General features: G+C 44.8%; 2 protein-coding genes and 2 long non-coding RNA genes across 4 annotated transcripts; 2 read left to right on the top strand and 2 right to left on the bottom strand.

Moving 5' to 3' along the window:
* The first annotated feature begins 9605 nt into the window (after window positions 1–9605).
* Window positions 9606–18513, top strand: LOC130694358 (collagen alpha-1(III) chain-like). Its single transcript, XM_057517437.2, has 10 exons — window positions 9606–10431; window positions 10499–10654; window positions 10739–11169; window positions 11247–11570; window positions 11645–12191; window positions 12257–13378; window positions 13451–13867; window positions 13946–14168; window positions 14263–15478; window positions 15542–18513. The coding sequence occupies exons 1-10, from the start codon at window positions 9606–9608 to the stop codon at window positions 16982–16984; spliced, it is 6705 nt and encodes a 2234-aa protein (XP_057373420.1). The 3' UTR covers window positions 16985–18513.
* Window positions 18514–19101: 588 nt separating this feature from the next.
* On the top strand, window positions 19102–21396 carry LOC130694340 (uncharacterized). The gene is made up of 4 exons (XM_057517411.2): window positions 19102–19333; window positions 19391–19483; window positions 19549–20849; window positions 20958–21396. Exons 1-3 carry the CDS (start codon window positions 19115–19117, stop codon window positions 20293–20295), a joined length of 1059 nt encoding a protein of 352 aa, XP_057373394.1. The 5' UTR covers window positions 19102–19114; the 3' UTR covers window positions 20296–20849; window positions 20958–21396.
* Window positions 21397–23741: 2345 nt separating this feature from the next.
* On the bottom strand, window positions 23742–24528 carry LOC130694369 (uncharacterized). The gene is made up of 4 exons (XR_009001996.2): window positions 24320–24528; window positions 24187–24257; window positions 24012–24098; window positions 23742–23953 (listed from the first exon to the last, which is right to left on the bottom strand). It is a non-coding gene; the product is annotated as an uncharacterized LOC130694369 (long non-coding RNA).
* A 710-nt stretch (window positions 24529–25238) lies between these two features.
* On the bottom strand, window positions 25239–26600 carry LOC130694370 (uncharacterized). Its single transcript, XR_009001997.2, has 3 exons — window positions 25976–26600; window positions 25725–25911; window positions 25239–25636 (listed from the first exon to the last, which is right to left on the bottom strand). It is a non-coding gene; the product is annotated as an uncharacterized LOC130694370 (long non-coding RNA).
* Window positions 26601–26629: the final 29 nt, after the last annotated feature.

The raw sequence follows: 26629 nt of genomic DNA, 5'->3' as shown, positions 1-26629 counted from the left end.
ACACACACACACACACGGCGTCGTTGTCGTCACTCTTTTTTTTTTTCTCGGACAAATCCTCCCGTTGTTTTGTTTTTTCGTGGGAGTTCAAAGTGACAACGTTGATACACCCTGAAAAGAAATAAAGAAATTGTGTGTTGCACGAGAAAATTTGTCGAAAAATTGGCGTGTGTGTGTGTTTATTCGTTAAAAGTGTCGAGAGTTCTGAAAACCAGCAGACAACTCAGCGCGCGGCCATTGTTCTTCCCCTGTGTGTGCCCCCCCCCGCCACAACTTTATCCCAAACTTTTTGTGTCTGTTTCTTTTTTCCATTGCCGGGGCAGCTTTAATTCATTTTTTCTTTCACGATTTCCATCTGTCCATTAGAAACACAGACGTTATTTGGTGCGTTGAACAAATTTGCCGTTGACTTGCTGCCTAAAAACATTCATTTTTAGGAAGCCGGTTAGAAAGAAGAAAAAAAGGAAGGAAGGGGCATTTCTGTGTGTGTTGTTGGGGAGGGGGGAGAAATAGTGTGTGTGTGTGTGTGTGTGTGTGTGTGCGCGCCAGGCCCAGACCGAATGGCCTTGCCTGTGCATATTTGCCGCCAGTCGCGTCCAAGATGGAGGATTCCATCAGCTGTGGAGTAAGAGTAGGAACAACCAGCAGCAGCAGCTACAGCAACGCGGCTCAAGTGCGAGTGGTGTGAGTGGTTTGGTGGTGGTGTATGTTATATTGTGTGGATGTGTGTGTTTTTTTTTTCCTCTTTTGCCACCTTTTCGTTTATTGGAAGGGTCCAAATTGAAAAAGAAAAACCGAGAATATCTTGTCGGCCACATTTGGAGGAGATAATCGTTTGAGGAAAAAATAACAAAACTGAAAACGTTCACGTAAAGAAGATAAAGGAAATAGTGTGGCGGTGCGTGTGTTATTACCTCGTGTTGTGTCGTGTGAAAATAAATCCTACATCAAAAGTTTGAAAAAAAATCAGTAGAAGAAGAAACACAAGAATCATATCACTTGGAATGCAATTCGTCATCGACTGCTGCCGCCATCTTTAATCCTGAAATCAAAGAATTTTTGGTTTGTCGTCCATTTCTTTTTCGCCAGGTAAAAACAAACACCAGTTTTAAAAATAAATAAAATGATTGTGTCAAATAGTTAATTCCCTTCCTCAGGTGTGTGTGTCGGCCATCTTGTGTGTGTGTATGGAAAAAAAAAATTTCCGTTTCCCAATCGTAATCTTATCGCTCTATGTATGCAAGTCGCCGACTTTCGCCACACAGATTATTATTACACACACAAGCCCAAAGACACACACACAGACATACCGGCAAAAAAAAAAAAAAAAGTTGACATTTTCATGTTTGGTTTCCATTTCATTAGCCACCAGGGGCAATAGTAGAGAAGGCATGTTGAGAAGGAGGGGGGGGGGATATGTCGTCCGTCTGTGTTTGTGTCATCTTCTTCTTCCCACTCCCCCCCCCCCCCTTCACTAATATTTTCGGTTTAGCCCCAAGGCGCTCGGATTTTGAAACTGTTAAGAACTTTTTTTTCGTTAAATGAAATAAAAAAAATTTCACCCAATCCCCTCCCTACAAAATGGCGGCACTCCTCCTCCCCCCCCTGTAGAACCCCCCCCCCCCCCCCCACTAAAAGACTAGGAAAAAAAACGTTTCCATTCACTTCACACATAAGCGGAGTGCATTCATCCGGCATCTTGTTTCCCGCCATTCGCTACTCACTTGTTTTATCATTTCATTCCGCCTTTTTCAAAAATAACAAAAAAAAATTTCCTCAAACGCAATTTCTTTTAAACGTTCTGAAATAAATTCAACGTCACGAAAGGATCAGAAAAAAAAAACAAAAAACAAAAGTCCCCCCCCCCCACTACCCTACGTCATCAAATTCAGTTGCCAAAATTTTCCATCCAACCGCTAGAGGCTCTGATTGACCCCCATGTGCGAGTCTACTAATCAAAAGAAACTGGAAGTGCCAGTTTTTCGAATTAGAATATTCAAAAAGAAAAAATAGAGAGACAAGTTGAGAGAGCTTTTCGGTACAGTTCCACGCACACGAAGAAGAAGAAAAATAATAATAAAAGAAAAACTCCCCACAAAAAAAAAAAAAAACTTCCAAAAAAGACGAAAGGCATTTTTATGAGGCCGGGGGGTTGTTAAAATAAATAAAAATGGATGCCATGGCGCACACACACACACACAGCCAAAAGAAGTAGAAGAAACTCAACTGAAAAAGGAGGGTTTGGATGAAAGGTTGGAGTACAAGAAGAAGAAGAAGAAGAAGAAGAAGAAGAAGGACGTGTTATTCTTTTTTTAAAAGCCCCTGGAGGCGGGTCCCGGTCAGCTTCCCCCCCCATAGGACACACCACACAAAAGTATTTGCCCTTCAAAAAAACGAAAAAAGAAGAAAAAAAACTTTACCACCTTCTTTTTTTTTCGGGGTCTCTCCGAAAAGAAGTGGAAAGGAAGAAGTGCTGGATGAACGGTCGGATCTAAAGAAACCCTCCCTCTAAAAAACGAATATATATATAAATTTTTTTTTAAATGGCTCGTCTATTTTCAGAGAGGCAACGTCGCCTTTCGATCGAGTCGACGACGTTTTTTTTCTTTTTTCAAACTCTGAGGATTTCAAGTTTTTCCGGTGAGAGAAACGTATGAAAGACTTCGCACATAGCGAATTTGTACCTACACTGTCCAGTTAAAATAGATGAGAGGGGGGGGGGAGGTGGTTGGCCATCAGTTGTTTATTGACTTGTGCCTCTCTTCTTTTTTTTTTTTGTATTTTAAATAGTAGTTCTCTCTCTCTCTTGCAGCAGAGCATTTTGTTCGACTAGAAAGAAACGAAACATATTTCCACTTCACGGTTGTTTGAACGCGTTCGTTCTCCTACACACAGCGAAGCGGAGCGGACCAGTTGGAACAGTCAATGTCCCAATATATCCGTTTCCTCTTCTGATTACCTTGGGTGTGTGTCTGTCCCTGTGTGTGTGTGTTTTTTTATTTTTAAATTTATTTTTGGGTATTTTTCAACACGCACCACTGCCGCTTCTCTCCCTGCTCCGTCCGTCATGAAAAGTCGCTCTTTCAAAAATAGCCTCGAGGGGTGTAGGGAAAACGGCAGCTCTAGCTCAGGCCCTTGGCCTTTTTTTTATATGATGGCATTCTTTTTCTTCGAATTAGATTTGGGTTTAACACACACACAGACACACAGAAAACGATTTAAAATTTGAGGAATATTTTAATTGATCCCGCCAATTTGAATTTGATCAAATAATTGAACATTCAAATTTGGCGCCATGCCAAAAACGAAGAATTTCACTTCGCAAATCGTTTTTTTTTTCTTTCTTTGTTATTATTTCAATCAATTTTTTTTTTAAAGAATCATTTTTGAATAATGAAACATCGATGTCGACGTTTTCTCCGAAACTTTTGATTTCGTCCTTCTTTTGTTTTTTCCGTTGCTGATTAGAGCGCCGTGGACGAACAGGCACCATCCGGTTTTCAGGTGTGCGTGATTAAACGATGAGACAAATTATTCCCTGAAAAATTAGGTCTCTTTGTACAGCTGATTGTCGTGTCCCTTGAAAAAAAACATACACACGATCATTTTATCTTTATCTTTGAAAAATGCATTAAAATGAGTCGACGTGTTTTGTTTTTTTCTACTTCGTTTTTTGATACGCGCTGACATTTTTCGAACCTCAATTTTTATTTTCAAATTGGGTTGCGTGATCTTTTGAACTGGCAAGAAGCCCAGGAAGATGAAATTTGAAGAAGACGAAAAAAAAAAAAAGAAGTGCGCAATGTGAAAACAATAAGAATCCCCCACTTGGCTGGCGGGCATCAACGGGATGCCCAGGGTACCCATTTCCTTCTTGTTACGATCACAACACGTCAAAAGGTCGCATGCCGGATGAGTCCTACTGGGGTCACTAGGTGTCATCTGTTCCTCCCTGCCCCCCTCACCTCCTCCACCTTCTTTTTTTTTTAAACAAAAATCACGACAAGTTAAAACAAAAAGAAAAAAAAATGAAACGAAATAATTTTGGCGGGAAAAAAAATCGTTGAAGATGGTGCGCAGCGGCGCCCGATTTCCAACGTCGGGGGGGGGGGGGATGAAGGATACGACCCCTCTATTATTATTGATCGGGGCGCGCGCGAACACCGCTCACGCACGAGGAGGTGCGATGGAGAACAAAAAGGGGGGAGGGGGAGGTGACGTCGTCATCGTGAACACAACTTTTCTTTTCGGGAGGGGGGGGGGTGTCGCAAATTTCGCTTTAAAATTCTAGTCTTAAAAAACCAATCGAATTTATTTATTTACTTTTGTCCTATTATTTAAACGCATTTTTTCCTCTTTAAATTTCAATGTTGATGTATTGAATTATTTCGTTGAATCGTTGTGAAATCCAATTGAAAAAAAAAAAAGAGGAATGATTGAATCCGTCGATATCGGGAGGACAGGCCGGAAAGTTTGCGTGCGTGTGTGTGTGTAGTTATCGACCGTGTGCCACCCTCCGACGCCACCGCAGCTCCCTCCTTATTGCCTCGCTCTTGTCAGCTGGGGCGCATCGCACACGCATAGACAGTTATTTATAATTCACTCCCTCCCTCCTCTCGGTCGTCGTTTCTTTTCTGACGCTTGCCTCCCTCTTCTTCTTCTTTTTCAAACATTTTTATTTTATTTTAGTTTTACCCGTCGTGAATTCTTTCCCGTTTTCATCTTCTTGCCATCCTCCCCCCCCACTCCCCCTTGGGTGTGTATGTATATATAGAGAAAAGGAGAAGAAGGGGATGGTGGGGACGCAAGTCAAGTTCCTTCTTCCGAATGTTAACGTCCCTCCTCTTTTTTTTTTTATATTCGAAACGGGGCAAGAGAGGAGGAGGAAACCACGTACACACAAAACACATTCACCACACCAGCGCACCACACTGCGTGTAGTAGCAGGGAAATATAGTAGTAGTAGTAGTAGTAGTAGCGCGACGTTGCCACATTGCACGTCATTTAAAATTTATTATTGTTTTGTTTTTAAATTGGTAATTTCAAAAATAGTTTTTTTTTACATAAAACAAACAAAGGGAAAATCAAGTGATTTAAAAAAAAAATGAAGTTGCGAGACAACGTGACGAGAGGGAATTGTTGCAATGAAGGACGGAGTTGGTTACGTTGCGGGGGGGGGTTGGGTGGGTTAGAACGGAAGAGGAAGTGTGTGTGTATGTGCGTGGAACACACCGGCTGTGTGTCTGCTATTCAAGGCCGCCCTGCGCGCCTTTCAACGTGTAGTTTGGATCGTTTTTGACGGCGTGTCTGTTTTCCACGTCTGAAACAAAAATCAAAAATTTCTATTTTTCCTTTTAAAAAACAAAAAAAAATTGAACGATATGTTAGGTGAGGATAACAAACACACAGGGACGAGTTCAAAACTTATTAAACGATGATGCCTTCCTTCTCTTTTCTTTTTTCCGAGAGGCACTGTTTTGCCTTGATTTCGTTTATGGACGGGCGGGCAAGAGGTGGGGAGAAGAGAGGAGACAAAAGAGAGACGACAAACGGGTGGCGATTGCCCTTCAAAAGTTTAAAGAAAAATATAAAAATGCGTGTGTTTTGTGTGTGTGTGTATTCGGGAGCCCCTCAAACGGCCGTGATGGATGGACCACCGAGTCCACCTCACATTTTCATGGGGAGGTGGGGGGCTTTAGATCTCCGTCCAACTGCCAACCACCTTCTTTTTTTCTTCTTGTTTGAAAAAAAAAAAAATATGTTTAGATTTTTTTTGTTTTGTTTTTTTTTCTTGAGAGTTTTTCTTGGAACCAATGAACACGTTTCGTGTATGTCTGGAAAGAAGAAGAAGACGGGTGGCGGTAGTGGGGTTGGGAGGCGCCCAGGTAAATGGAAGGGGAAGAGCCAGGTGATTATTTATGTACACCGAAAAGGGAGAAGAAGAAGATGGTGGTGGTGTGTTAACCTTGAAAACAAAATAATAAAAGAGGAAGACGAAGAAAAAAGACAACGGCGGGAAAGGTTTTTCTTTTCTTCTTTTTTGAAACGATGTAAATCAACGGGTGCAACAATCTCATCTGTTATATCTTTTTTTTTTTTTTTTTTCTTTTTTACGTTTCATGGGAGAGGCAATTGCGTTCAAGCAAACGAACGGGTTTTTCTTTTTTTGTGTGTGTCTCCTGTTTTTTTTTTTTTTTAGCATCCGGTTGACGATTGTCTCCTTTTTGCAGGACGAAATTTCAACGTTGTTTTCGAATTGGACGTTTGAACCCGTTGATTACGTCATTTCTATTTAAGGGGAATTCTGATTTAAAAAAAAAAAGTCTTGTTTTTTTTAAATTTCGGTGCTCGTCAGTTTGTGCTGGGCCCTGCGGTGCTGTACGCGATTGCGTTTACAAAAATTAAAAAGTCTCCATTTATGGTATTCGATATCTCATTTCGAAACGAGTCGTTACGACTGATGTAAGGGCGAATGATTTTTCTTTACTTCTCATTTCCACAATGAAAAATGAAAGAATTAATGAACATTTAAACCGAAAAAAAAAAAAAGAAGAAGAAGAAGTTTACTGGTTTCCCATTTCGGGATTAAGGACGGGCTTTTACGTGCAATCCCCTTTTGTCTTCGCTTTTCTTTATTGAGGGTGCGACGGGGGTTAGAGGGAAGGTGGCGGCGCAGTAGAAGAAGGTTTTTGGTGCGAGGGGGTAGGGGAGAGAGTTGACATTGTGATCAATACCGACCGAGAAAACCTTTCCTCCTTGTCCCTCCCACCGTCAATCCACCCCGCTCGGCTTTTATTTTGTGCGTGCTGGCCCACCGTCCCCCCCCCCCCCATCGATAACAATGACGTCATAACGCACACACGAGAGTCCAGGAGTCGGGGAGACGACGCACAACTTGGCAAATCAATTCAAAAAGAAAAAAAGAAATGAATAGATAGGAAACAAGAAAGAAAAAGAAATGGACGAAAACTTGATTTGCTCCTGTGCTGCCATCTAATGTTAACCAAAGGAAAACATTCTTATTTTTTATTTTTTTTGAAATAAGTCGTGCAGAATGTTTATACAACACCTTTGGGCTATGCGTGCGTGAGATGGTAGAAGAGAGGATATGATGCAGATTTTTTTTTGTGGGGGGGGTTCGTTCGCTTCTTCGTCCAGGGTGGCAGTTGGTCGGGATCAAGGCCGTTGTCATGGCGATGACGGTCACGATAGGTGGCATCGAGCCTCACGTCTGTTTCTTTTTTTTTTTTTTTTCCTTCTTCTTCTTGTTGGTGAAAGATCGATGCCCCGCGTGGATTTCCTAGATACTGATATTTTTATTTTGCGTTCCATTTATTTCATTTTTTTTATGAATTATCTTTTTACAGCTGAAAAGTTGAAAGGAAATGACTGGGAACTGAAACAATCATACGTGTCAATGTCAAATGGGTGGGGGGGAGAGGGGGAAACCCATCGAATTGAAGGACGAGAATCAGCGTTTCCTTCTTTCTTTCTTGACACATTCAAAGAAACAAATGCAAACAAAACAAGAAAAAAAAGATATGCGTTTGTTTGGTTGAAAGTCTTTTGCTCTGCTCACTAGATGGCATTCAAATAGCCAAAGGCTAAAGAGGGTGGTAGGGTTTTTATTGATTCCCTCCCAATCCCCCCTTATTTCCATTCTGTTGTGTGCCTCCTCCTTACCCATCCTCTCCCATGGGTGGCTCTTGTGTGAGTGTGTCTGCTACATAAGCTTTCGTTGTTTTGTTTATCGCCACCCGTCGCAAAAAGAAGCCCACGCAGCATTAACATTGATAGAAAGAGAAAACAAAACAAAGTTAACGGTATAAGATTTAAACGAAATCTGCCAAATGGATCAAACAACCCCCCCTTTCCCCCCAAAAATGAACAGCGATAAAACCCGTTTACCAATATTGGAGCATGTTTACGTGTGTGTGTACGTGTGTGTGTGTGTGTGTGGGGTGGGATCTCGTAGTAGTACGAAGAGAAACGAAAGAAACAACAACAGCAGACGCCCGAGTTCCGAAATAGAATCTTCTTTCCCTCCCCTCTCCTCACGCTCATCGTCCTCTTTCTATTTCTTACATTGATGCGTATGTGGAAAAGAAAGTTATGGGCCAATGAGTCGATACGTTCGACTTGTTTTCAATAATTGATTAAGAAATATCTTTAAAAGGGTCTACCTCTTTCCGCGCAGACCTCAAGTTCGAATCCATCAGCCACCATTTCCTTTTTTTTAACATTCTGTTATTAATTATTTATCATATGGAAAGGAACGTCGTTGCGTCATCGTTGTCATTTTTAAAATTAAATTTTTTAAAGAGAATATTTATATTTTTCTATTGTTAAATTGATTATGGATGGATTTGATGGTGAATCAAATCAAACCTTGAAAAAGTTGCACGTTCGTTTAAAATGATCTTTTTTTTTTTTAAAATGCTGTGTTACAGACGGGAGCGTATAATGTGAGAAAAAAATGAGAACAAAAAAAAAGTCAAGCCGAGTTGTGGTAGATAGATGAGTGGGAGTTGAAATGGGTGGCCTGAATCCTAGTGTACACAAGTAAACGGATCGATATCGAGTGTCACTTCCGGCCGTCGGATGGCGTGCGTCAGAGTGTCGAAAATCGAAAAAGAAAAAAAAAAATCGCCAGCTCGGCTAATTCAATTCAAAATTACAAACAATTTCAGAAGAGCTCTGAATAATTTATTTATTTTAATTTTTCCACGTATTAAAATATGCGTGAATGGCAAAGGGGGAGCGGTGGCGTTTGGCAACTAGCCTTTTTTTTTTTTTTTTTTTTTTTTTTTTTTTTTTTTTTTTTCAATAGCCGCGTTGAGGAAAGCGCATTGGTTGATTTGGCAACCCGTCTCCATGGTTATGAACACTGAAGTTAGTCTGCTAGTGAAAACGTCAATGTTCATTAACGAGCAAAATCATTTTCCAGCCCAAGATTTTCGCAATTCTTTTCAATACAGCCATTTTGTTTTGTCAAGCCGTTGTCTTTGGTCAGGTTGTGCAACATCGTTCTTATTGCGAATTGCAGAAAACGTGTCGAGTGAAACGAAATCGAATTGTCAAAACACCCAACACAAGTGATGAAACGTTGTCGATTTCTTGATGCTGTTGAACGTGCACGCGTTCGTCATTAGCTCTAAACACAATCACCGTGAATGCCACTTAACAACGTTGACATCAAACAATCTCATCTGAATTTCACATGAACTTCTCTTTGATGCCACGTTTTTGTGTTACCTACCGTGCTTCACTATAAAAATGAATGAACGTTTCATTGTTCTTTTTCCTTTTCCCACAATTTCAGATTGGCGAAACACAAAAAAATAGCTGCCGTGTTTCGTTTGTTTTTTCTCGTGTCTTGGGCCGTTCCGCTCCGCACCGTGGAGAGGACGACGCCGTGTCGACGACTCGCCGTGGCTGGACCACCGCGACCAAGCGACCCGCCCGCCGCCTACCACCAGCAGGGGCCGAGGTCTACTTGAAAACCAAAAAAACAAAACAAAAAATAAAACAAAAGAAAAACGAAACAACAACAAAAGGGTGGGCAGCCCAGCTCGCTTGCAGCTTATAGCCGCCGTTGATTGACAATGAGCAAAGAGAGTAAGGAGAAGAGAGACAAGAAAGGAGGCGGGGCAGCCGGAACAAACCAGCAACAACAAGCCCCTCCTACCTCGTCGTCGTCGTCGTCGTCATCGTCGTCTTCGTCATCGTCGTCGTCGTCGTCGAGTTCGGTGTCTCCGTCTCACGGCTCGTCGGCGCCCGGCTCGAACAGCAACGGCGTCGGCGGCAACGTGTCGGCCAACAACGTCAATATCAACAACAACCTGCAGCAGCTGCAGCAGTCGGAGAACAGTCCGACCACGCCGGCCGCCTCTTCGGGCCCGCCGCTGGCCCTCCAGCAGCCGGCCACGCCCACGTCGTCGTCGAGCACCTCGTCGGCCGTGTCCAATTCTTCATGCCCCGATTCCTCCCCGCCGCCCCTGCAGGCCGACCCGTCTGGCGGCGGGGTACCCGTCAATCACAAGGAAGACTCTGGTCTCCAGCAACAACAGCAACAGCAACAACAACAACAGGGCGTGTCTTTAGTGAGCAATGGTGAGAACAATTCGAGTGACTTGTTGTTGACGCCAGGTGACGTTGTAAACAATCATCAACACTCGCCGTCGTCGTCAGTGGTCGGTGGGGCGTCGGGGCCGCCCTTGGCGTCGTCGCCGCAACAGCAACAACATGGTGGGGGTGGCATTGGCAATCATTTGACTAGCAACGGACCGCCGACTCCGTCTTCAGGTGGTAACGGTGCCGGTTCGAATCTGCTCGACCTGAAAGGACCCAACAGCAACACGATGGTCAACGCCAACGGGTCGCTCCTGCCCTCCGGCATGGAGAGCTTCCTCAACGATCCCGGACAGGACGGTACGTTCGTTTTGCATAAAATGGCATTTTTAGATTTCTTTTAATTTGATTTGGTGTCGACGTGTAGCGTTTCATTTTTCGCCCATCGAGTCGGTGAAATCCGGTGGCGGGGAGATGATGGGCGGATCGGGTGCCGATGGCTCTGGCGGACCGGACGGAGGCATGTTCGTCAATCAGCTGTTGAAAATGGAAGACGGCCTCAGCGGAGCTGATTTCGGCCATCGTGAGATTTTGAACTGCATCATTTTTTTAAAAAATCATTTGAAATATTAAATCAATAAAATGTTGGCATTTAAAAAAATTGCAGTGTCAGATCCGTGCCAAGGAAACCCGATGGGCATGGGAATGGGCATGCCCGGCAACGTGATGATGGGTGGCGGACCGATGATGGGCAACCCCATGGGCGGCCCGATGAGCGGACAGATGGGTGGACCCATGGGTGGACCTATGGCGGGACCCATGTCCGGCATGGGTGGACCCGTGGACGGCGGCATGGTGGGCCAATCGCCCCAGCAGCAGCAACAGCAGCTGTTTCCGCCGCAACAGCAGCAGCAGCAGCCCATCAAACAGCAGCCGGGCAACAGTACGATGGAGGCGCAGTACATGCAACAACAGTCGCAGATCTTCGTCTTCAGTACCAGCCTGGCCAACAAGGCGGCCGAGGCCGTCCATCAGGGCCAGTTCCAGACGATCATTGCCTTCCACTGTTCCCAACCCGGAACGAAAAAGATTCTAGAGGTATTCATCTTTCATTTCAATTATTTAAAAAAAAATAAAAAATAAATGGACTTTTTTGGTTTATGCAAATTTTTAAGAAATATCCGCCCAAGAATCCCAACAATCGGAATCCGCCCAACTGGATGCAGCAGCAGCAGATGCAACAACAACAGCAGCAGCAAATGCAGCAGAAGCCCAAACAGATGCAACCGCATCAGTCGGCCGGGCCCAATCCTTACTGCCAGTCGAACATGCCCATGAAAGGCATTGGCGGGCATTTCGGGACGGGTCCCGGGCCAGGACCGGGCCCTGGGATGAGTCCCAATCCCGGCATGGGCGGTGGAGGAGGACCTGGCGGCATGAGCGGGCCGGCTGATTTCAATCAAATGGGCGGACCCAACTCGATGGGCGGATGGAATCCCGTGAGTCCCATTCAATTTTCGATTGAATTGTTGAGATTTCAATGTTTTGATTGAATTTGATTTGATTCGTGCAGGCAAATGAACCGATGATGTCGAACATGTCGATGCCCATGTCGATGCCCGGTCAGGGCATGATGCGCGGGCCACCAGGATCTCAGCAAGGCAACATGGGGCCGTACGGTCAGATGGGCAATGCGGCCGGAGGTCCAGGCGGGCCTGGCGGTTTAATGCAGCAGCAACAACAACAGCAGCAGCAACAACAACAGTGTTGCCCGACAGGACCCGGCGGGCCGAACCATCCGACGGGGATGGTGCCCTGCGGTCCGGCTAGCGGTGGTGGCCCCGTTCCTTGCTCGTCGGCCGGTCCGATGATGGGAAACCCCGGCGGTCCCATGTGCCCTACCAAAGGTGGGCCCGGCTCGATGGACGGATCCATGGGCCCGATGGGCGGGCCAGGATCGGCAGGAGCCATGATGGCCGGCATTCCGGCTGGAAGTCCGATGGGCATGGGAGGACCGCCAGGTCCAGGAGGACCCATGGGCATGGGCAACGGCGGCGGCCGTCCCGGCGGACCCATGATGTCCCAGTCGATGCAAGCCGGAAACATGAACATGCCTCCAGGTGCGTGTCCACTTGATCGATTACTTCTTGAAATAATTGGTTTAACATTTTCTTCGGTGTGTCAGGAGTGAAAATACCGGACGAGAACTTGACACCTCAACAGCGACAGCACCGAGAGGAACAGCTGGCCACCATCAGGAAGATGCAGCAGTTGCTCTTCCCTGAAAATGCTGGACCCGACGGCGGAATTGCCGGTGGAATGATGGGCCCCGGATCGAGCGGCAGTCCGTGCCCGACAGGCCCCGGCAATCAGCAACCGGGCATGATGGGCCCCATGAGCGGCGGTGGACCTGGCGGTCCGCCCGGAAATCAAGGCGGCATGATGATGATGGGCCAGCAACAGCAACAACCACCTCACGGCATGATGCCCGGCGGACCCGGTCAGATGATGATGGCCGGCGGGCCCAACCCGATGATGCAGCAGCAACAACAGCCGCAGCAGCAACAACAACAACCTCCACCTCCTCCGCCACAGCAGACGACGTCGTCCAAACCGCCGGCCAAGAAGAAACGAGGCGGTGCGGCGGCGGCGGCAGCTGCGGCCGCTGCAGCCGCAGCCGCGGCCAATAACGCGGCCGGAGGAGGAGGTCCAGCACCGGGTGGAAACGGTGGGCCTTCGGGACCTATGGGCATGGGTGGCGGCCCGATGGGTGGGCCACCCATGGGCGGAATGATGCCTATGAATATGCCTCCCGGGATGGGCATGCCCGGCCATCCTCACATGCACGGCGGACCCATGCACCCGCAGCAGCAGCAGCAGCAGCAGCAGCAACAACAACAACAAGGTGGGCCGATGGGACCCGGAGGAGGAATGGGTCCCGGCTCGATGGGAATGCAGATGGGCATGGGTGGACCGATGGGGCCCATGGGCGGACCAATGGGCGGCCAGATGGGCGGCCCGATGGGAAATCAAATGGGAGGACCCATGGGCGGCGGTCAAATGGGCGGCCCCATGGGCAACCAGATGGGAGGACCCATGGGCGGAGGCCCAATGGGTGGACCGATGATGAGCGGCCCGATGATGAACCAGCACAACATGGGTCCAATGGGGCCGATGGGACCTATGGGCCCGATGGGTCCAATGGGTGGACATATGGGCGGCCCTAACATGATGCCCATGAATATGCAACCGGGCGGACCTGGATCTGGTCCTAGTCCGGGCCCTCGATTACCTCAAGGCGGTCCAGGTATGCGTCAAATCTCTTTGTTTTTAAATCGTTGATCTTTAAATTCATCATTTCTTTTCTTGTTGGGCATAGGCAATATGAGAATGCAAGGCCCTCCTCCTCCTTACCACCAAACGCAGCGATCGGCCAGTGTGCCCGGTTCGATGACGAGTCCCGGTCCTGGTCCGGGCTCACCGAGCGGCACCGTCGGCCTATCGATGCCTTCACCTCGAGCCGCATCAGGTCTCAATTCTCCGGCTGACGGCCAACGAGGCGGTTACCAACAGCAACAACAACAGCGGATACCGTCTGGGCCCAGCCCGTCTTCCTCCAATCACTTGAACACTCCGCTGGATTCTCCCAACCCCAACAACAACGGCGGAGGAGGAGGCGGAGGAGGAGGTCGATCGATGAACCCCAGTAATCCCGGTACGCCTTTAGCTGGACCAGGACCACCTCACGTCTCGCCCGGCATGGGTAACCTCATCTCTGCTGGACAACCTCAGCCTGGTCAGCTCATATTGGTCACTCATCTCCTTTAAAAGCTTTAAGTTGTAACGCTTTTCTTTTGTTTTTATGCGAATTTAGATGGCGTGTCGTTTGGGCGTCAGTTGCAGTCATTCGCCCAGCAGAAGCAACAACATGGCGGCCCGCAGCCGAATAAGCAGCAGCAACAGCAGAACGAGCCCAATTTAATGCCCGTTCCGTCGCCGCAGCAAATCCAGTACCTGAATGCGTTCGAGGCCCAGGAGCTGACGATACAAAAGCAGCCAAACACCAGCTTACGGGACACGGACATTCTCTCGCCTTCGTAAGTTTTTCTTTTTTTATGGCCCGTCCTTTTTTCCCATTTACTATCTCGAGACGACGCTCTTCATTTTCGTTTCATCTCGTTTCGCTGACAGGCTTCAATCTGGGAATATGGACGGCAGCGGATTAGGCTCCTGTCCGGACTCCCAGGGCAATAACAATCAAGGCCAGGGCCACAATCGAGGCATGTCCGGCCCCAATACCCCGCTCACGCCGTCTTCCAACGCCAACGATTCGCTACCGCCTCGCTATCCAGGCCACAACAACTCTTCTTCGGGTGGTGGTGGTGGAGCCGGCCCTCAAACGCCGCACACGCCCAATCCTACCAACCCGTTTACCGTGCCCAGTCCCAGTCCGGCAGGCAGTAATAACCAGTGTCAACAGCAGAGCTCCAATCAAAACAACATGGCCGGACCGCACACACCACTCGCTCCGACGGAGAAGGCCCGCTACCCTGGCCCGTCTCCCGGACAGCAGCAACCGCAACAGCAACAAGGCCCCAGGACGCCCGTCAGTACGAGTATGGATGGAAGTTCTGGTGGCATGCCGAGAACGCCAGGCAGCATCAACATGGACATGATGGGCGGTGGAGGAGGAGGAGGAGGCGGAGGAGGAGGAGGAGGAGGCAATGGCAATCGCTATCCGGGCTCCAGTCCGCAGATGCCGGGAGGTCCGGCCAGCGTCGGTGCCCCCGGATTCAACCAGAATTCAGGAGGTCCCATGATGACTGGCCAAGGGCCGGCTTCTTATCCGACTGGCCCTGGCGGCCCCGGAATGAAGATGCCTTCATCGCCCTTCCCGGACTTGTCATCGCCGAGGATGGGCGGAGGTGGAGGAGGAGGTGGCGTTGGCGGTGGTGGAATGGGCGACATGAATTCCAGTGGCAATTACCCAGGAGCGCCGTCTGACATGCCGTTGAATCCGGGCGGAACACCCAACAACGCCATGGGGCCGTCGCCGATCTCGTCGGGGCCGGCCAACAACAAGATGTCGACTCCGTTCGATCCCATCTCGTCGATGGCACAAATGTCGCAACAACTGACGAGCCAAGTTGGGCCAGGACCGCCCATGTCTTCGACGCCTCCGCCTTCCATGATGATGATGGGCGGACCCAACGGAATGATGGGACCCGGTGGCATGATGGGCGGCATGGGACCAGGTGGAATGGGCGGACCCGGCGGACAAATGATGGGCCAGTTTAACCCGTCGATGCACGGCATGCAGGGCATGCCTCAACAAATGGGCGATCCCAACTCGATGATGATGGGACCTGGAAATGGTGGACCAGGCGGACCATCCGGACCCGGAATGGTAAGTTATTATTATTTTTAATTGAATTGCAAAATTTAAAAAAAAATTTCAATGCCTTGGTAGAACATGCACGGCGGCTACGGACCTGGACATAACATGGGCGGCCCTGGTGGTCAAATGATGGGACCCGGAGATCCGTCTAAAGGTGGAATGATGATGGGAGGACCTCCGAGACCGTCGATATCACCAGCCGGACCTTTCCCCGGCCCTGGGATGCAAGGAATGCAACAACAGCCAGGACCTAATGGGCCGATGGGCCCAATGTCTGGCGGAATGCCCAGAATGATGGGTCCGGGCGGCAGAGCTCCCGGCCCGTCGAGTGGTGGCCCTTTCAACGGAGCCAACGTTCAAGTGAAAGCAAGTGCGCCCAACACGATCCAGTACCTACCGGCCAGGCCGCAGACGACGGCGCCCAGTCCGAGAGGTCCGCCCAGTTTGGAGTTTCTACAACGATTCACTGGACCCATGTCCGGCAACATGGACGGTGGTGGCGGCGGCGGCGGTGGCAAACCGGGGCCGGGCGGAGGTCAGAATCAGATGTTTTTCAACAGCGGCGGAGGCGGTCCAGGCGGACCTCATTCCGGTATGGGAGGAATGCCCATGAATATGGGCGGACCAAACGGACCTGGAATGGGCCAGCAACCCGGGATGGGAGGACCGATGGGCAACATGAATATGGGCGGAATGGGCCCTGGTGGACCCATGAACGGCCCTGGAAACGGAGGACCTGGACCCAACGGCCCCGGCAACATGATGAACAACCCCAACAACATGGGCGGCCCGATGGGTGGAGCTGGTGGAATGAACGGACCCGGCGGGCCAGGTGGCGGAGGCGGCGGTGTCATGAGTCCAGGCAACGGCGGAATGAACGGCCCTTCAGGCGGTGGACCGATGGGAATGCAGCAACAAATGGGCGGCATGGGAATGAACAACGGCCCGATGATGGGCGGACCGCAAGGGCCGATGCAAATGCAAAGGCATCCAGGACCTGGACCGATGGGCATGAGGCCTCAACAGCAACAACAAATGCAGTACGGAGGTCCGCCGGGCAACCCGATGGGCAACGATCAAGGCGGAATGTACATGGGCCCTGGTGGCAATCCCAACATGGGAGGAGGAATGGGCGGACCGATGGGAGGTCCAGGCAACAACCCGATGATGATGGGCGGCGGAGGAGGACCCAATCCCAACATGTACAACCCTTCGTCCGGCGGAGGTGGTGGCGGCGGTGGTGGTGGTGGCAAACCGTCATCCGGTCCGGGAGGCGATCCCAATCAAGGCCCGCAGGGCGGAGGTGGAGGAGGAGGCGGTCCAGGCGGTTTCAAGTCTTCTCCCTTTATGGGCCCGACGACAAACGATCCCAACTATGCACAACAGTTCCATAATTTCCAGCAGCAGTTGTACGCCACGAATACGCGGAGTCAGATGAGCAACAACCAACAGCAACAACAGCAACAGGCCATGGGAGCTGCCGGCCAGCCGGGCAACTTTTTCGGTCACAAGTGAAGCTGAAAAAAAAAAGTTAAAAGCAATAAAAAGAAGAGGAAAAAGAAAAAAAAAAAAAGACAAATGATGTGTGTGTGATAGTGAATGCGAGAGTGTGTGTGTGTGTGCGTGTGTGTGGTGAGAAATATCGAGTGCATGGATTTTTTTTCAACTGTGGAACTTTTTTTTGACAGAAGACACGGAAGAAAAAAATAAGCGGCCGGCCAGGTGCTCAATTGGCTCTTGGCACAAGGTTGCACATCATGGCTGGACTCTCTCCGGTTTTTAAGAGAAACAAAAAAAATAAAAGGAATCCTTGCATTTTTTTTTTTTTTCTTTCTTTTTCTTTTGGCTTTTGAACTTCTTCTCCCCACCTTCCTTTAAAAAAAAAACTCCTGTTGTGTACAGTGTTATCACGTGACTTCTCGTCCACCTTTCGTTCCACCCCAACATTCAAAAGACGAAACAGAGCGAGCCTGAGAGCCATCTACCCGCCGACCAAACAACTAAATCAAGATTAAAAAAAAAACAATCATCGATCAAGATCAAGTAAAAAAAAAAAAAAGAATTATAACTATACTTTTAGATCTTTCTCTTCTTTTTTGTTGCCATTTTCTTTTCGCGACCCCATGGTGAAAATCATCTGATGATTCTACCTCAACGTGATTTTCGGGGGAGAAAAAAACAACAAAACGATTCAATCTTTTTCACTCTACTGTCTCTCTGAGCTCGTCTGTTTCGTATGTCCAAGATTTGCAAAAAAAAAAAAAAACAACAACACAACAACGCTCTATTCTGTAAAAGCCGTTGAGATGTGCTGCGTTTAATTATTCTAATTTTTTTTTTCACTCCGTCTCTTTTGCATGGCTAAGAACAATAAAAAAAAAAACAATTATCAATGACAACTATATTGTGTTTTGCGAATGGATTGCTTTTGTATTCTGCTCCTGTTTTTTTTTTTTTGTTGGTTTATTTTTTTTTTTCTGTGGTCTCTTGGAAAATGTTTCACTGTCGAATGACTCGCGTCGTGTATGTCTCTCCATTGATTTCGTTACGTGTCATATACAATAAATGCGGCTGGATTAGAATTTAAACAAAAAATAAAATCATTAAAAAAAAATAAACAAAAAAAAAAACAGAAAAAAAAAGTTGAGAAAAAAAAGGCCCAACTGTAATACTGATGATGACTCTAAATTGTACTCTTTTTGTGTGTATGTGTGTGAGCGAGCACACGAGCGAGCCTGTGAATATATTTTGAGCTCGCTTTGTCTCTCTATATCTCCTCTGATCACAAACGTTATAATAATAATAATAATAATATCCTAAAACTTGTTGACATTGCCCACGTTGCGTATAGGCTACGTGCTGTGTATTCATCCGTCATTGATTTTGAACGTGTTTTTTTTGGTTGTTTTATTCCTGCAATTTTTTTTTCTCTGTATTTTTGGTTTTTCTCCGTCTATCTACATCTTTGTGCTGCAAACGTGTTTTTTTTTCACTCCCTCTGTCCTCGGCAAAACAATACATTGTACATAGTGGTTTTTATGATATTCTGTCGTTATGTTTTTTTGTTTTTCGTACTTCTAAAGATGGACAACAAAACAGGAAACTATGCGAAAGTTTTAAAAAGTGTTATTAGATGAAAGTGAGCGTAAAGTTCAAGCGAAAATGGTGTACGTGGGAGTGGCAAGTGATCGAAATCCAAATACTACCTTGGCATCTTGATGTTCACTTCGACTTCGAAAGGAATAGTTTGCGTACATTAAAATTCTTATTCTAATCGAATTCATTCAAATTTCAATGAACACAATTGAAATCATTTTTTATTTCCTAAACTGAAAAGAAACCTGTTTTTACCTAGGTTGTCTAGCTCTAGCAGACGCTTTTCGTCTTGTGACAACGTGACTACGTGTCGTAATAGTCACACCTGTGCCCCGAGTTTCTTCACGTGTGCTTCTTTCAAAGGTTTTGTAAGGTAAGTTTTAATTTTGGTGCGTAAATATAATGAAGAACTTCGTGGATTCTCTTACGTTCTAATCAATAGGTCAATCAAAATGGTTTCTGGTGATACATGTTGGATTCCTGTTCTGCATTAATCTTTCCTTTTCGCTTTTTGTTCCCTATGTGTAGATAAAAGATCAAAAACACAAAATGGAAAGCAATGCTACAGATGTATCAGTAAACCATACTCTGGTAAAGAAAGAAATTGAAACTGAAGAGAAAGCATGGTTTGCTGGCAGAAGAAGGAGACGGACTTTGTCATTGCCCAGTCGGTTACACAGCGCCACACTATCATCTGATAAAGAGGACATGAATTCCTGTCCATTAAATGTGAAAGTTGAAAAGAGTGAAAACAGTTCTCACAAAAAGGTAAAATTTCTTATGTTTAATGTCAAAACTGAACATCACAGCATTTCGTAATTAAAGCAGGGAGAGAGCTCAAAGCCCATCGATAAAGTAATAATCAAATCTGAACATGTTCTACCTGTCCTTATGTACAACTTACGTAGCACAACACCAGTAAGTAATTAGTCATAAAATTTTTGTTTCATAAACGAATCATCATCTTTAATCTTTGAAATTAGATTAAGAAAAAGCAAAGTGAAGAACCGATGGAATGCAACAAAGAGACAAGAAAGTGGACTAAAGATGAACGGATACAGCTTGTTAATATCCTGAAAAACGAAGGATACGATGGAGACATAAAATATCTGGCAGCCCAGTTTCCTGGACAGAGTGTGGACAGCTTACGTTACTTTTTCGCCAGCTTGATTTATCCCAAGAAAGAAGAGTGGGAAATGTCGTTGGATAGATACATCAAAATGATAAAAGATGATCATGGACGGCTCAGTTTTGGAGAAAATTGGCCTGTGTTCGTTGCTGCCTATTCCAAGTTTGGCAAACACCCTTGCCCTTCCGAAGTTGGCGGGGTTAACTACGGCCTCATATACCAATCTATCGTGTTTTTTATGCGTGGAGGAATGCCGAAGAAACTGGACGAAAGAACTCGAGTAAAATTATACCTTGTAGTAAAACAGTTGAGGAAAAACTTGAGAAATCGATGCATACGTCCCACTATTGAGCACAGCGTAGCACCGAAAAACGGCAGCATGACACGTGAAGAAAAGAATGAATATCTAGCTGAGAGGAGAAGCGAGCTGTGGTCTGAAGGAGAATGGTCTGCACGGACGAAAGCTTTATCGAAAGACATTCACGTGGTACGGGAGTTTTTCTTTTCACACGATTGCTTTAATCCCTTTACGTTCCCGCTGGATGAAAATGGACTTCTCGCCAAAACTCTGACCACCAGGACTAGGCGTGGTACTCTGTGATTTATAAGATTCAACTACAGCTGTTTCGCACCTTGCAACAGTTTTTTTTTACATCTTTCCCTATGGTTGGACTACTCCACTTCAAAATTCCGGTTCAAGTGTTAATTTTTTTACAGTTATTTTACAGATTTTGTAGTGTTGAAATTGATATAATTTATTGCACGTTTTCTATATAACCAGCACGTCTCAACTAATTCTCTTCGTATCACTAACTTTTACCTTTCTTATTTTTCTATGTGTGGAAACGCAAGTAGGAAGACGATCGTAGAATACCCCTAGAATTTTTATGCTCCCAAATGAAACCGCTACCCAATTGTAAAATTTAACTTTTTAGGCGGAGCAACCATCTTGGATGAAATGATGGCGATAAACAAACCCAAATTAAATTTGTTTCAAATTCCTCACATGCTTTGAAATAGTACGATTAATTTCCCCCTTTTTTTCTTCGTGTCAAATAGATTTAATAGCAAAGGAGAGTTGGGTCCATTACGAGAGGCAAGTTGCAGCTTACCATTGCAATTTACTATTGCCATTAGCGGAGGCTAACGGATGTGGTAAGCTCTTTGATGGGAATTGAATCATCATTTCTCTTTTATAACAACGACATTGTTGCCTTTAGTTCTGACAGCTTACCCTGATGCTGTTTCATTTTTGTATTTCAGTGTTATGGGCACAATGAATTCGTGCACGAGAACGGTGATGAAACAGGGCTGGAGTTCCAGAGCAGTTGCCCGCTGAAACGCGTTAAATAGTACCTGTCTCCTGGACATGAACTGCATCGTGTTAAGTCCAATCATACTCAATAAAACGAAGAGGGAAGATAAACCTCCATGCATATGGCTGGCAAAGGATTGCGCGATAAGGTAATTTATATGAAAAATTCCACGTAGTACGATGAACCTTGCGAATTAGGCTTAAATAACTTCGCGAATTGTTAGAAAGGATACATTGAGAAAAGGTAGTTAAGGTTAAGGAAGAACACGTTTAAAAATTCAAGTTTTGATTTTTAGAAGGGGGAGTAAGTTCTTTAAAAAAAAAAATACTTTTCGAGTACATATTCTTTAAAAAAAAAACGTGGTAAAATTATTCTTGTGGGAAAGAACTTTGTAACACAAAAACATCGTTGGGCTCTTCGTAAACTATAATGAAATTTGTTATGATGTTTAAATGATATACAACTTTAAACCCTAAGCCTCCAGATTCCTCTTTTGTTTTTCACAAGTCTAGCAGTCAGCCCATTGTAATAGAAAAGTGTATGGATCAAAAAATGTTTGAATATTGGCAGTGCATTATTAGGAGGGCTAACAATGTACTGAATTTCTACTTCTCAATTGCCGAAGGTAATTTATACTTACATTTATTATGGCTTTAATTGCGTACTTAATTCATGTACTTTACATTTATGTTTGATAACCTCATTATTTATTGGTTTCGAAGACCTTTGCCACATTTCTGCTGCAGTTAAAGAATTGCGAGGCGATTCAAAAACCCAGAATGAAGCACACTAACACCCCACAATTGTGTTTTAAGTGTCGACTGCATGTCACTTCAAATTTCAGGTACGCGTGAAGTTATTAATGTATATCAATGCAAACATACGTCTATATTTCACACATTCTCGGTTTGTATTATTCTAGTACAACTTTGAAAGATTTTTTTACAGAATAATCAGAATAAAAAAAAACATTGAATAAAACAGGGATCATAAGGTGAGACAACAAATTTTACTGTCATAAATTTAAGTGGATGCAGAGGGCAGAAAAATCCAATAGCTTGAATAGGTTATTTGCACAGTTGCAAGTATTAAAGCTCGTTTGAAGAAGAGAAAATGATGGATGTAAGAAAGGTACCACCTTAAGTTTTCTCATTTGCATGTTGAACAAACTTAGAGTAGTGCAACTCTGATCTCTATCTCTAACCTAACCATCCGCAGTCGCCAGCTTATTGTCGGTACAGGTAACGAATTCCATTGCTAACATTGCCGTTTCAAAGATATGACACTACGATGACTACATATCATGATGCCTATTTAGTCATTACCACAAAAAGTAAAAATGCCAAAGCTTGTTCTAATAACGTGAGATTTTTTTGTTAACGTTTTGTTTTTTGTTTATTTTGCGACAAAGATCGTCGTCGGAGCAGCGGTGACGTCAGCCGCGAATCGTCTTGATCCTATGGCGACAGTCGGCCATTGATTCCCTGCCACCAACATCACCAGCGGTAAGAGAAATTCTCATGTTTCTTTCATTTTCTCTTGAGAAATGGAAAAAAACACAAAGAAAAAACAGTTTTCCTGCAACGTGGCTGTGTATTTTGTGATGGACGCCGTTCGATTTTGATAAAAATGGCGGATTTTTTAAAATGATTGTTTTGTTCTTTTTTTGTACAAAATTCAAAAATCCTGTATTTGACAAATACACAACTTTGTCGGAACTGTATCTTGTACTGCGGCAATTTTTATTTATATAGTCGAAGTAAAGAAAAATGGCATCTAGTTGATTAGCAGAGGGGATGCAAATATTCGACTCGGAACCTTACATCCAAGTAGATTAGGATTTGAACCACAGACTTCTTGCATCGCAGGCCAGCATCCTACTGTTGTGCCACGGCTGTTCCTATAATTATTGTTTCGGATTGTGATATGTATATAGATATGCAATTCACATTAGCTTATTGTTGATTGCACAATAGTTATTTATAAGTTCATGGTTGGAATAGTGGTAAAGCATGTGGTTGTCACGCTGGAATACTAGGGTTCGATCCCCGTATCAGCTAATGTATAGTTAAATAATAAATACAAAAGTAAATAGTCTAAAATGGTTTTTATTGTCCCTCCTTCCACCCACATATCCACCACTATTACATACATTTCAAAATGCAATACACAATATACAATACATACACAAATACACTTAAACTAACACGTTGGCTGCCACGCCACCTATCTACAATCGCTACTGTCGCTATCGAAGGGATAGCGACCAAAGGGGCCGGGTAGGCCGGGCTGACACGACGATGAGACCTTTCTGGGAATGCACACCCCAGGTCTCATCTATCGCATCGAAAAAGGGAATTCCCTATGGTGCATTGCCTAAAGGGCCGTTCGGCCAATCTTGGGCAGTGGCGCTGCTCCACCCCATGGCAGATAGACCATGGAGCAGAGCAGCGCGGCCCGTCCCTGTCAAGCTACAAAAAAAAAGGGGATCAAAGTGGGTGGGTGGCAGCCAACGTGTTAATTAGCATTACATAATACAATACAAAACACAACACAATCATACCACGAAGACGAGGCGAAGACGGGACGACGGGCGAGGCGAAGACGGCGTGACCACGAGGCGAAGAGGGGCGACGGGCGAGGCGAAGACGGGACGACGGGCTAGGCGAAGACGGCGCGACCACGAGGCGAAGAGGGGCGACGGGCGAGGCGAAGACGGGACGACGGGCTAGGCGAAGACGGCGCGACCACGAGGCGAAGACGGGACGACGGGCTAGGCGAAGACGGCGCGACCACGAGGCGAAGAAGGGGCGACGGCCGAGGCGAAGACGGGCTATACAACAATACTTTGCACGATGTTCCACGATGATCTCCTACAGGCCACTGCTTATTTACTATTCGCCATTCCATCACATTTTTTTCATTTTGCTGTCATGGCGCTACCTAAATAACAAACAACGATATTACAATATTACATTTGAACGAGCAAATGGGAACATACATTTAGATGGCTTGAGAGAGTTGATACTTAGATACCGGAATCTTGAAGGTCTTTTTACATGGGACAGTAAAGGAAAATGCCCTAGCTCTACATAATAGAAATAAAACAAACTGTTAATTTATGGGAAATAAAACGTTGTTGGTGAAACTATAACAGAGATGGCTTTTTGACTTACAGCTTTTACCCAAATACTAAAAAGATTGTGAGGCCAGGAATTACGAAGAAGAAAGTAAAGACTTGGAAGTCCTATGAAGGGATATTAAATGTAAAGAAAAGTCATATTTGATTAAGAAAGAAACTTAAAATACCACAGGAAAATCGTTTTGAGGTCCATGTCTATGTGTGTTGGTTGGTTAGGTAGGAATGGCAGAAAGGCTGCTGAAACGGTGATGAATTTTGTTGGCCACACAACACAGAGGTATAAACCACATTTGTCAGATCCGAACTGACAGTTGATGAGTGGATAAAGTGTTGCAAAATCAGACGAAGATATTCAAATGATAACATTTTTGTCATTGTGATTAACAGCCACTATACTTTGCAAATAAAGTTTCATGAGTTATCCCTTGAAAGTAGTAACATACTAATTGGATTCTAGTAGCAAATTGTAAGTTTTATACCTTTAATTGAGTAATTCTATCACATGATTGAATGCAAAAGCCATAATATGCTACCAGGCTTTGTGTTTGACAGCTGGCATATCTGATCCCGTTAAACAAGAAATAATCCATTTCATCTGGTTGACTTCCAAAACACAATCAAAACATTTAATAGTCGGTAGCACACCATTTTTCGAATCTTCTTTTGTATAATAACACAGTTAACAGACATTCGACCGGATTTCACTTGTTGTGCGTTCCAACTGAACAAATTAATTGCACAGCAGCGTCATCTTGTTTTTTAATTTATAATCAAGACCAGAATTTTCCTAAGAATTAACTTTTTTTTAAATGCGTGAACTTTACTTTTGTGAACACGTCCATTCTGTTTCTAAAGCGCAAATTCACCTTTCCCCCCAACACATGTGACTAGTACTCGTAGACAGCGGATTTTTAGACGACGATAGCGATTCTTCATTTTTTGTCTAAAATTAGAATTACCATTTCTTACCTGCTGTTTTTGCATATAAAGAGTCGCACATAGTCACCACATTGCTCTCATTCGATTTGAAAATGAGTATACAAAATGGGAAAATTAAGTAAAAAAAAAAAACACAACACCAGAAAATCAATTGGCAGCCGTATAATATGATTCAAAAGCATCCGCAATAGAATCCGCACACATAATAGGTACGATAATGTGTATGCCTGTTTGCTGTTAGTGTCAATGATATTATCACGAAGAAAGTTCTAAAACAACGCACAACATAGAAATCTCTTAAATGGGTTAACACAATCAAACGACTGCGGGTAAAGGAAAATATAAAAAGCGCTAAATTAGCCAAAAAAGTGAATGTTAAGATGTGGGAAACAACGCAAGATATAACGGGTTTCTGTGAAAGTGATAACGTTCAGAAAAATTGAAGACAAATAAAGCGAATCGAATTGAATGTTTCAGCGATTTACGTTGGTCTCTGTGATCGTTTCATCATTCATTTTCAAATCGATCGAAAAAGCCAAATTCATCTTCGATTGCCACGAATAAAAAACGATACAATAAATTCAATGTGGTTGAAAAAGCTTATTAATTATTAACCGCTGAGACGGCATTTACCTGCAGTGATTTTCATATGCAGTTTTTTTCTAGCTCCTCTAAACCCTCATCAAGTAGGGCGTTGTACAAATGTAATCCCGTACTTCGATAGTAAACTGCCAGGGGATCAACAAGCTCCAAATCGTTTCTACATTTCCATGAGCTTTGGTACCAGTTGGCTATTTTTACGCAACTGCTAACCCTAATACTGAAAAATAAATTATTATTTTCAACGGAACAACAACAAAATTTCATGACATTAATTACTTTACCTTTTGGGGTTTCTCGTAAGCTCGACAACCAATTCCGAAAACTATCAATTTACCGTTGGCTAAAAAAGTTACACTGTAAGTTCATCTATCCCGTTACCACCTTCCCAAACTTCAAACTTGTTCTAATGGTAAACAGTCTAACATCACTAGATATAGAATATCACCCAGTAATATTCTAGCAAGTTCTTGGCTGACGAGCTTCTCAATGAAAAAGATAGCGATTTCATAGAATGTCGTCCAGGAATACTTTACTGGACGCGAAGAAAATCGATTTGGATTGCTTTTACTGTAGCTTTAAAACACGAAATTCCTTGTACAAATTTCGTATTTTACGCTTCCATTGTTCCCTAAGTGCTTCCATGAGGACATTTTTGTACGTTTTTGCGGCATATGTACATAAATCATTGCACTGTAAAAACAAATACGCAAAAAAAAAAAAAGTGCGATTTTACATTAGCTGCAATCGTAGAAAAATGTTAGTGGATGCAACTTCAAAGTGTAAAATGGGATTTCACATCATTCATGATAATGACGATCATCACGATAAAAACATTACACTCCCAATTTTGAGTACTTGTTTGGCTTGCAGTTTAACATACCAGGGCCTAATAAGAGAGATGAAGCTCCTCCGCGTAAGCGATTCCCTACGTTGGC

This window comes from Daphnia carinata, chromosome 4 (genome assembly GCF_022539665.2).
Source record: "Daphnia carinata strain CSIRO-1 chromosome 4, CSIRO_AGI_Dcar_HiC_V3, whole genome shotgun sequence".
In the NCBI taxonomy this organism is placed as follows: Eukaryota; Metazoa; Arthropoda; class Branchiopoda; order Diplostraca; family Daphniidae; genus Daphnia; species Daphnia carinata.
Note: the sequence above shows the minus strand (reverse complement) of the source record. Positions and strands in the feature narration are given on the sequence as shown.